Source organism: Drosophila biarmipes, chromosome 3R, assembly GCF_025231255.1.
Source record: "Drosophila biarmipes strain raj3 chromosome 3R, RU_DBia_V1.1, whole genome shotgun sequence".
Lineage (NCBI taxonomy): Eukaryota > Metazoa > Arthropoda > Insecta > Diptera > Drosophilidae > Drosophila > Drosophila biarmipes.
This window is the reverse complement of record NC_066616.1, coordinates 12,567,535-12,577,205: the sequence shown is the minus strand read 5'-3', so window position 1 is coordinate 12,577,205 and position 9,671 is coordinate 12,567,535. Positions and strand designations below refer to the sequence as shown.

At 46.7% G+C, this 9,671-nt stretch overlaps 3 protein-coding genes across 3 annotated transcripts; 1 reads left to right on the top strand and 2 right to left on the bottom strand.

Moving 5' to 3' along the window:
- Nucleotides 1-157: 157 nt before the first annotated feature.
- LOC108031069 (uncharacterized protein CG4449) lies at nt 158-2,274 on the bottom strand. Its single transcript, XM_017104275.3, has 7 exons — nt 1,946-2,274; nt 1,384-1,889; nt 1,214-1,327; nt 1,055-1,155; nt 820-998; nt 532-760; nt 158-478 (listed from the first exon to the last, which is right to left on the bottom strand). The coding sequence occupies exons 1-7, from the start codon at nt 2,001-2,003 to the stop codon at nt 388-390; spliced, it is 1,278 nt and encodes a 425-aa protein (XP_016959764.1). The 5' UTR covers nt 2,004-2,274; the 3' UTR covers nt 158-387.
- A 62-nt stretch (nt 2,275-2,336) lies between these two features.
- Nucleotides 2,337-6,666, top strand: LOC108031780 (transcription elongation factor B polypeptide 3). Its single transcript, XM_017105494.3, has 8 exons — nt 2,337-2,743; nt 3,053-3,667; nt 3,721-4,101; nt 4,157-4,374; nt 4,435-4,529; nt 4,598-4,797; nt 4,861-5,152; nt 5,421-6,666. Exons 1-8 carry the CDS (start codon nt 2,663-2,665, stop codon nt 5,498-5,500), a joined length of 1,962 nt encoding a protein of 653 aa, XP_016960983.1. The 5' UTR covers nt 2,337-2,662; the 3' UTR covers nt 5,501-6,666.
- On the bottom strand, nt 6,598-9,331 carry LOC108031779 (TAF5-like RNA polymerase II p300/CBP-associated factor-associated factor 65 kDa subunit 5L). The gene is made up of 5 exons (XM_017105493.3): nt 9,068-9,331; nt 7,696-8,996; nt 7,333-7,633; nt 6,907-7,253; nt 6,598-6,843 (listed from the first exon to the last, which is right to left on the bottom strand). Exons 1-5 carry the CDS (start codon nt 9,233-9,235, stop codon nt 6,714-6,716), a joined length of 2,247 nt encoding a protein of 748 aa, XP_016960982.1. The 5' UTR covers nt 9,236-9,331; the 3' UTR covers nt 6,598-6,713.
- Nucleotides 9,332-9,671: the final 340 nt, after the last annotated feature.

Here is a 9,671-nt window from a genome sequence, read left to right as displayed (position 1 = left end):
GCTATATGCTAGATAAACAAAATATTAGGGGTGTATAATGAATGCTTGAGGGTTTTTTGGAAGTTGCCCGCTGCTCTACTTGGTGACAAATCGCAAAGGTCGAGACGAACTGCGGATACACTTGTGTCGCAACTCACCGATGGTTCTTCATCAAATGTTCAACGGAATTTGGAGTATTTTACTTAAAATATTAACTTGAATACGTATACATCCTTTTTTCTAGCCAATAATTACAACAATTGCCTTACGAAATATAAAAAGTGGGCGTAACCACACTTATTGCATTCATACAAAGAACATTCTGATTTTAAAATTATTTAAATTCAACTCTTGCACAGCAATGAGCAAATAATGAACAATAAAACTATTAATAATTTCGAATGATTTTTACGGCTTCATTTGCAGATCAATCAGTTCATTGCCCTCCATGTCCTGGTTTTTGGGCGTATCCTCCGGATCCAACAGTTCGCCATCAAAGCTGTAAGGGAATTTATTACATATGTGTTAAATTTTGGAGTTTTAATTACTCACAATAACTTAATGTGGCGGGCATCACAGTTCAGCTCCTCAGCACACTTGATGTATAACATTTTGAAAGTGTATTTTTTCTTCATGGGCATCACCATGGGTTGTTTCCACTTATCAGCTTGGACTTTTACCTGAAACTTTTTGGGTTTCCTGCTCAGAGCTTGTGGATTGTTGTCTTCTTTGGCAGTAGGCTTCTTATTGTTATTATTATTTGACTTAGTTGCATGGCCACCTGAAAAACGTTTCATATTTATTTATATATATATAGAATTATGTAAAGAGAACACCTACTAAGTGTGTGAAAGGACTTGAGACCAATGCTATGAGGCGTATCATCGGGTCCTATGAAATTGTAGTACATATCGACTGAAATATCATTCTCATCTACTGCATTCCGTTCAGCTACTTCCTTGAACAAATGCTTGAACTTCTGGTGCTGCCGCAGTTTGTAAATCTGGATCTCGCCGAGCCTGCAAAAGTGTATCAAGGTAAGTTCTCGGAAAAGCCTGGTTTTAATATATCTTACCAAGACAGAGCTACTTCTATGGTGGGATTATCATTATCAAAGATGTTTCTATCCTCTGCTGGAGCTGGTGCTTCACCTTCGTCCTCAGAGTCAAGATTAACCTAGGAAAATAATCTAATAGTAACTTTTTCAAGGTAGTGTCCCTTGATTTCAACTTACAAAGCCCTCCACCCGAGGAGCTACTGCTGATACCAGATCAATACTGTCCACCACTTTGGAACGGGCAGCCATTTCGGCCACCGCTTGTCGTCTGCTGTTGTGCTGGTTGAAGCTCTACAAAGTACGAGGTAGGTGAGTTTTAAGATTTTACTGGGAAGGCTTAAACCTACGGCCACAATGCTTTCTAGTGAGGAGACCACAGATGCAGCCACATTCGCCGTCTCCGCGTTAATCGGCGCGGCTGACTCCGCCTTTTTCCTACCCCTCCTTTTGGGTTTTGCCTGGGCGGCCACTTCCCCGGTCGTCTTGGCTACTTCTACAACGGAAGACGGAGTATCCAATTTGGATAGTGAGGAGCGAGTCCGTCTGGCCACAGGAGCAGTCTCTTTTTCTTCGGCGTTTTTCTGCTCCATCTCCAGGATCAACTGGGAGACCGGGGACAAGGAGCGATCCGTTGTCTTATCCCCTTCATCTTTTTGCGCACCAATAGGTTTCAGTTTATTCTGTTTGGGTGGCGAAGGACCCTCCTCAGTTTGCTGCGGCTTTACCCGAGGCGCTGCTGGGGGCTTTCGTTTGCCATTTTTACCACTTTTCTTGGGACTATCCTCTATAAAGTCGTAGTCCACATCCTTGGAAAAGGAATCGTTGGCGGGATTGTAAGATTCCTTGGGCAAAGCTGGCAAATAAGGGAATTACTGAAGGTAAGCCTGGATTTTTTTTGTTGAAGCTTACCTATAACTGGAACCCGCTTGCGAGCAGCACTAAATATATCGCAATCGTCGTCGGACATCTTGGGTACTCAAAAACACTATATGGTTATCCTAGGTTCTTATAAATAGACGCGCCAAATCCGGACCAAACAAAACCAAAAAGACGCCAACTTAAATCATCTGGAGCAAGGACAATCGATAGGCGATATCGATTGTGGTTGGGAGGGTTTAGTTATCGCACACAAATGTGGCTTGAAATCAGTGGTGTTAGTACTTGAATCTTTTAGGAAATCTACAAAACTGTATTGAAAATTCTTTAAATTCGTGTGAGGCGGCTTTAGTTTTCAAATAAAGTTTTTTCACAGGCCTACTGTGCCACGTTGAGCAACTCTGGTCGTCAGCTGTTCGGCCAGTGTTGTCAAGCGCCACGCCGACAAAAGCAAATCTCATTTAGTTTCATCGCTGGCAAAAGAAAAGGGCAAAGAAGTTGTTATTAAGGGCCGTAATGCGAGTGCAAAAACCTGAGAGCCAATAGCCCCGCGACAGGAGGCTCTTCCGCGTGTGTGTGCGCGCGTGTGTCCGTGCGTCTGTGTGCCCCTGTGTGCGTGTGTTTACCTGGTTTTTCCAACCAAAAAAAAAAGGGGTAACAAAACGGAAAGTAAAACTGGAAAAGTCGACAAAGTCTGTCTGCGTGCCATTTTTTTTCTTCGTTGCGTGTGGAAAATCTAGAGACGACGCGATGGCCTCCACCAGCAATCTTGTGGATGTGGTGCGCCACTACCAGCGCAGCATTGACAAGCACGACGAAGACGAACAGCGGGTGAGCTACCCATCCTCATCCTCCTCCGGCTTATCCTGATTCCTCCCTGCTGCCTCCGTGTTCCTTACTCCCTCATCTCACAGCCTCTTAAGCACCCCATCCCACCTTACGTACACCCAAGTACCTGCTTTGGATTTCCCCTGCCTCACAACCTTGTGAAATTTGCATTCAGACACTTATGTACCATCAAGGTCACTTCTCTCGACTTCAAATCGCTCTTCTTTTGCGCTGACCTTTCGCCCTCACGTTCTTTTTGCTAAGCCATCTTAATCACCTCTTTCTCTACCTGCTCTCCCCAAAACCCAACAGCTGCTGCACTGCATCACCAAGCTGTTCAACCTGCCCATCAAATTCGAGCACCTGCAGGAAACTGGAATCGGCAAGACGGTGAATGCCCTGCGCAAGTTCAACGGGGAGGTGGGCGTGGCGGCCAAGACCCTGGTGTCCAAGTGGAAGGCCATGGTGGCCGCCGAGGAGGAGCCCGCGATCGCCGCCACTCCCGCAGCCAGTCACAACGACGAGGATTCAGGCAAGTCCAAGTCCAGCGACGAGGATCCCGACCAGGAGAACAAGGGCAGCAACTCCTCCAGCGGCGAGGATCTGCACTCTAGCACGCACAAGTCAAAGCATGCGAAGAGCTCCAAGCACGAGCGCAGCGGCAGCAGCAGAAGTCACTCCAAGAGCAAGTCTGATTCGGATAGGAAGCACAAGAGCAGTCGCCACGACAAGTCCAAGGACAGGGACAAGGAGAAGGAAAAGGAGAAGGACAAGGACAAGGAGAGTCACAAGGAGGCCAAAGAGCACCGGGAAAAAAAGTCGAATGGGGAGCACAAGTCAAAGGACTCCAGCAAGTCCAGCAGTAGTCACAGGAGCAGCAAATCGGAGGGCCACAGGAGCGAGCACAGCAAAAGCAAGCACGAAAAAGTACGTTTTGTTCTAGATAAAATGCGTTTCGATATTTTAAAGTTACTTTTTAGGACAAGTCTTCGCACAGCGAGTCAAAGCCATCTAAAGACAAGTCGAGCAAACACAAGTCATCGTCCTCCAAGTCATCAAAGCGGTCCCACAGTCCCCAACGAACCGAGGAGGAGGGCCAAAAGGCCAAGATACCAAAAATTAAATCGAAATCCGAGGAAAACTCCGCTGACGGTTTCGACTCCAGCATGGGCGCCAACTTTGACGATGTTCTCGGCCTGCTCAACATGCCCATGAGCAGCAAGAAGAGCAGCAGCGGCAGCAAGAGCAAGTTCCCCTCCAAGCCGGCGACAGCCCCCTCCTCGGCAGCTTTATCGACTCCCTCGGCTTCTGGAACATCCAGGGAGGCCTTCTCCACCAGCAGTCGACCGACCTCCACCAAAGTAACTAGCATACAACTACTTTTATTGGTATGAGTAACATATGATAAATCTTTAGAAACCCGAGCTGCTGGCATCCACAGCAAAGCTGGAGCCCCTGGACCCAAACATTGCTTTGGAACTGCCCACGATTTCCAACAACTACAAGCCGTTGCCCTTAAATCAGACAGTGATGGATGTGGTCTTTAATCAGGGCGGTTCACAGAAGTCACAAGCCTTACGTTACTTTAATGAGTCGGAAGCCCTAGCCCAGGGCATCTCCTCCAAAACTATGCGGTGGGTTGAGATCTTATTTATTGTAGAAGGATGTATTTACATACATTATTTTTTTAATAGAACCAAGATCTATTCAGGCGTGAGAACTGGTCAAATCCTGCAGGTCCCCTCGCTATTCGACCTGTGCACGCGTGTACTGCAAAAGAACATTGATGGTAAGATGAAACTGCCTTATACTACAACTGCAACTACTAAAATCACAACCTTAATCGTTCATCTCCAGCTCTGGAGTACACGGGTGGCGTGCCCTTTGAGGTCCTGCGACCTGTGTTGGAACGCGCTACTCCGCAGCAGCTTTTAAACTTCGAGGAGTACAATCCCTATTTGATGGACGACAGCGATGTCCTCTGGCAGCAGCATGTCCAGCGTCACTGTCGCAGTCAGCGGCGCGAGGAGATGGAAACGTGGCGCGAGATGTTCCTGGTAGGGATCGCAGTGTCCCTCAGATAATCCCCCATCTAAGCCCACACACCATTTTCCTTCCAGCGCTGCCAAGAGGAGAAAGACCGCAAGCTCAGCATCCTGGCCGAGAGCATCAAGGCATCGCAGAAGATCAGCGAGGCACCCGTGCGCAAGACTCAACTGGCGTTCGTGGACTCGATGGTGAAGCCGCCGCGCAGTGTGCAGCGCAAGCAAGAGCAATATGGCACCAAGGGCAAGCTCATTGCCACTCCGGCCGCCCGAGTTGCCGCCTTGTCTAGCGTGACTCCGAATGCCGCCAAGGTGGGCGATGCCCGGCTGCGTGTTTTGGCCGCCACGCGTGACACGGCCCAAGTGGGTGAGTTAAAGCGATGATAGTGGACCTGTAGGAGAAGAAGATTTTTAAAGTGGACTAACAAATGTCAAGCAAGAAGTAATAATCATCGAAAATAACACTTTCAGCATTTCGCCGACTATGTCATTCAAACTTTTCATTTCATTGATTCATAAATAAATTAGTACATTTAAAATTGTTATTAAATACTAATCCATTTGAAGTTCGCAACCGTTGAGTCTAATGAATTTAAAATGTATATGGATTTATATATTATTTATTTATCCAACAGGTGCTGGTCCAGGACGATCGAAGAAGGCACCACTAATGGCCAAGACCTTGCAATTTATGCGCGGCCGTCACAAACGATAGAGGCGTCCACTCGTTATAGCCACAATCCTATACTCAATTTGTTTAGCGACCACTTAAGCAGCAGCAGGAGCAGCAACCTAGAACTATAAGGCGTGCACAGTAGGATTACCTACAAACTTTCGGTTCTGAAAAACGAGACACTGTGATACTTGACCTTTTGTTGCCCAGTGCGCCGCGAATTCGACTGCTGCTGCTGTCTACATGGGTACCACATGCATGCTATTTATTATTTATTCATGTTCTGCCCCCACATTCATTATACTGTACTAGAAACTAAGCGTAAGCCAACCGGATAACGATTGAGAGTTGAATAAGATAAGGTTTTTGTGGCATCCCTCTGAGTCGCCAACAAGCTCAGACAAATAAGTTATAAAATTTGATTATTGTCACGTTGATAATTGTTCGTTTCATTCAGTGCATGTAACTTAAGATCAGAAGACTGCTGATCGCTCCAACCTAAACTAAGTTCATTGTTCTTTGTCCCAGAGGGCTGTGCGAATGTCCAAAATCATAGAGGTTCCAAGCAAATCAATTGTATATAAATGTATGTTACACGAAAACTTAAACCCAATCCTATATCGAAATACCTAAATTATTGGAGTACAGTGAAATATCTTTAAATGCATCGCTGATTATTTTCAATCAAAAATTTTATATTTATATATTTAGCTGAATTAAGTTATGCAAAGTTTTTATTTTCAGGTGAAATGTTATTTTATTAAGAAAAAAAATAATATTTTAACTGCACCATCATATTCGTTACTATCCTAGTTTATTAGTAAAAACAATTATTGAAATGCGATTATACTGAATGCTAATACTCGTCTTACTTTTACTATTTACACATTTTTAAAATTTTATAAAATAAGTGATTAAATCTACGTCATATCCGCATTTTCAAAAGCTTCTTTAGCTGTCACCAGTAAGCGATGCACGTAAAGGCATTACACTGTAATCAAAATCGTTTTATTCCACTAGTAAGCTAACGGAAACAAAACCACGAAGCTATCAAAGATCACTCTTGTTTGAAGTCATCATGGATTGTTAGAGAGCGAGAATTAATTATATATAGAGAATGGTAGAGACAGGCAAACGAGTTGTTTCACATGGTAGTAACAGTAATATTATACAGACTTATTACAAATAAATTATTTTCAAACATAAACCATCAGAAAATGAAAATTCATTCGGTCTGCAGTTTCATCCGTCTCATTCAGGTGCCGATGCAGTGAAGCGTCTTGCTGCGCCCGTAGAAAACATCGACCAAACGCTGGCAGGAACTATTGAGAGTTAGTACACGATTCGTTGTAGCTGAAGAAGAGCTTCCAGCACTACTGTTGTCGCTGCGGAGACCCACATGATTAATTAAAAACCAATGCTTTGATATATTCCCATTAATAACTTACCCCATGGGCGATAGTTTCTTGATGTCCCACAACCGCAGGGTGCCATCGGTGCAGGCTGTGGCCAGATGCCGGTCGTGCGTGCTCCAGGACAGAGAACTAATGCTCGCCGTGTGATCCTTGAGCTCAGCCAGCTGGGCTCCGGCGGCCAGGTCGAAGATCCGCACCTTGGTCTCCTCACCGGCGGCGGCCAACATCTTGCCATCCGGACTGAAGGCCAGCTGGGTCACCGCCTGCCGGCAGTCCGCGAAGACTCGCATCAGTTTCCCGCTGGTGGTGCACCACAGGCGCACTGAGTGATCTGCCGACCCGGTGGCTATGTAATTGCCATTCGGGTGGAAGGCAACGCACTATAAAATGAATTATCAGGATCAACAATACCACCTTTAGATCTTATTTAAATTCAATCAATTCAAAACATTGACCCACCTCAACGTCCTGCGTGTGTCCCGCATAAATGATAAGCGCATGTTCCTTTTCCAGGGACCAGAGGCGCGCACTCAGGTCCTTGGAACCCGTGACCACGTACTGGCCCACCGGACTCTCGTCCAGGCACCAGATCGGGTAGTTGTGACTTCTGTAAATGGCGGCGCAGTGCAGGTTGTGCGCTCGCCAGCACCGCATGGTGGCGTCCTTGGACACACTGTATATTAGTGGGTAGTGGGCGGAGAAGCGCACGCCGGTGACGCCTCTCGTGTGACCTCGCAGCTGCAATCCACCGTATTCGTTGCTAAACGGTATTTAATAAGAGTTTTAGTAAGGATTATTTTAAGCGTATGAACTAAAACTTACTATGAGTTGTCAGCATATTTGCAATGTCTCGCCCTGCTGCGATCTCTTCGCTCATCCTCAGAGCACTTTACATCGTCGTCACTGCCTTCCTCCTCGTCCGATTCCATCTCCTCCTCATTAACGCAGTTGTTCAGCTCCCAGGGGCATTTCGACTGCGGATAGCGTCTATAGAAGCTCCTGCCGCGGCAGCTGTTTTGGTTAAGCTGCCACAGTTGCACGGCAGAGTTGTCGAAGCCGGCTAATAGGTGGCACTCACTGGGATCCAGATGGGCGGAGGTGAGACCACGGGAACGTTCGCTGATTTTGAGAAATCGTGGCAGCTCCACCTGGGCCTTGAGTATCTGTTCAGTGGCTGATTTGAGGGTGTCCAGGCAGGCGTCTATATTTAGTTGCGATTTGCTAGGCTCCGCAGACCCATCCGCATCGATCTCCTGCTTGATGTCCGTTTCTAGCTTAATGTTTGGCTCCTCAGCGGGTCGCTTGCGGTTGGTCTTCTCAGTCAAAGACTTTCCTGGCTTGATGTCTGCGCGGGTACTGAGTGTAGGCGTTGGTTTTGATACCACATCATCCTCAGCTTCGTCACCTTCCAAATCATCCGTCAAGCCAAGCAGGTGATCCTCACTAAAGGCGCGCTGTTCGTTCTCCACGATGTGAACATGCACCCATGTGTAAAGTAGGTTCATGATCAGAACATGGCCACGCCGCTGCAGATAGCCGCATATCCTGTCCACCACTTGGGCTGTGGTATGCAGTTCGTACTTGGAGGACCGAAAATGAGCCACTGTCTCATCCAACTCGGCTGCCTCTAGCCGAGTATAACCGCTTAGGGTTTGCACCAGGCGCATGAAGTAGTCCAGCTCCGTGTCCCCCGTGTTCTGGGCTTCCCGGGCAAAGCGTATGTTGAAGGTGGACTCGTTGGTCGTCGTTGAGCAGCCGTTGATCTTGGTGGGCGGTGGTGCATCGTACATATCGACGGGGGCCACCAAGTGTGCATATTTCCGTAGCAACTCCACAGCTCCCCTAGGTTCGCGCGCCTTTAGCAGATCCAGATAGAAGTGGCACAACATGGGACCGTAGAAGCGCTTCATCTCCAGACGCAGCGGCTCCGCCTGGGCCTCCACGAACGTCGAAAAGCGCCCGAACTGCTGATCCACCGTGTGCTGGTTATTCGTGATCACCTGGACATTCGAGTAGGTGAAGCTATTCCCACCGTGCAAATCTGTGTCCAGCATCTTGTTTACCGCGAACTGCTGTTTATTTTGCAGCAGCAGGAAGTCCGAGCGTCGAAACCTCTCGTTGCTCTGGAGGATACAAATGCATTTGAATGATATATAACCCGAAGGAGAAGGATGTTTAGAAATCCTTTACTAACCACGTAGTTTTTCTGCTTCAGCAGAAGGCCGACGGCGCAGCGCAGCAAATCGCTTTTCGAGGACGACTTTTTGTTGCCCGCCGACGATTTGTTGTTGCTGTTGCTGGTGCTGTTACTGTAGACGGGCGACGCAGCGTGGCCGTGACTGCTGGCGCTGGGCAAGCTCATCGTTGCGTGTTATCCTCGCCAAATCCGTCTCCGAATCCTGATCCCGTCCTGCAGCAGTTTGATCAATTATTCCGTCCGGCTCTGGCAAAAATACATTTTATACTATTTTTGTTTTTTCGAAAATACCGAAAAAATACCAAATGGTCACGCTGAAGAAATCGATTTTGGCATGGTTTTTATCGATAGTTTTCGTGCGGCACAGCTGTGCCGTTACCGTTTGTTGTCCTCAGTGGTGTTAGCAAATCTTTTAATTTAGCTAGAAAAGAGCTGAAACCATTTTTACTGACATAAGTTAATTTATTTATTTAATTATTTTTTTTAATTATGTTTTCCTTTGTATGGTGTGAAATCACATCCAAATACTCAAAACCAAGCCCCGAAGCTAAGCTTCGAAGCAATCGCTAGACCAAAAATCTCAGTCACATATATTTTTTGA

What these genes read in the sequence shown, in the direction of transcription:
- LOC108031069 (XM_017104275.3), bottom strand. Translation starts at nt 2,003, where the DNA reads ATGTCCGACGACGATTGCGATATATTTAGTGCTGCTCGCAAGCGGGTT. An exon ending in CAAGCGGGTTCCAGTTATAG is followed by an intron (nt 1,890 to 1,945) that starts GTAAGCTTCAAC and finishes CTTATTTGCCAG; the next exon opens with CTTTGCCCAAGGAATCTTAC. An exon ending in CACTAGAAAGCATTGTGGCC is followed by an intron (nt 1,328 to 1,383) that starts GTAGGTTTAAGC and finishes CGTACTTTGTAG; the next exon opens with AGCTTCAACCAGCACAACAG.
- LOC108031780 (XM_017105494.3), top strand. Translation starts at nt 2,663, where the DNA reads ATGGCCTCCACCAGCAATCTTGTGGATGTGGTGCGCCACTACCAGCGC. An exon ending in GCAAAAGCAAGCACGAAAAA is followed by an intron (nt 3,668 to 3,720) that starts GTACGTTTTGTT and finishes GTTACTTTTTAG; the next exon opens with GACAAGTCTTCGCACAGCGA. An exon ending in ACTGCAAAAGAACATTGATG is followed by an intron (nt 4,530 to 4,597) that starts GTAAGATGAAAC and finishes GTTCATCTCCAG; the next exon opens with CTCTGGAGTACACGGGTGGC.
- LOC108031779 (XM_017105493.3), bottom strand. Translation starts at nt 9,235, where the DNA reads ATGAGCTTGCCCAGCGCCAGCAGTCACGGCCACGCTGCGTCGCCCGTC. An exon ending in TGAAGCAGAAAAACTACGTG is followed by an intron (nt 8,997 to 9,067) that starts GTTAGTAAAGGA and finishes TGTATCCTCCAG; the next exon opens with AGCAACGAGAGGTTTCGACG. An exon ending in AAGAAACTATCGCCCATGGG is followed by an intron (nt 6,844 to 6,906) that starts GTAAGTTATTAA and finishes GGGTCTCCGCAG; the next exon opens with CGACAACAGTAGTGCTGGAA.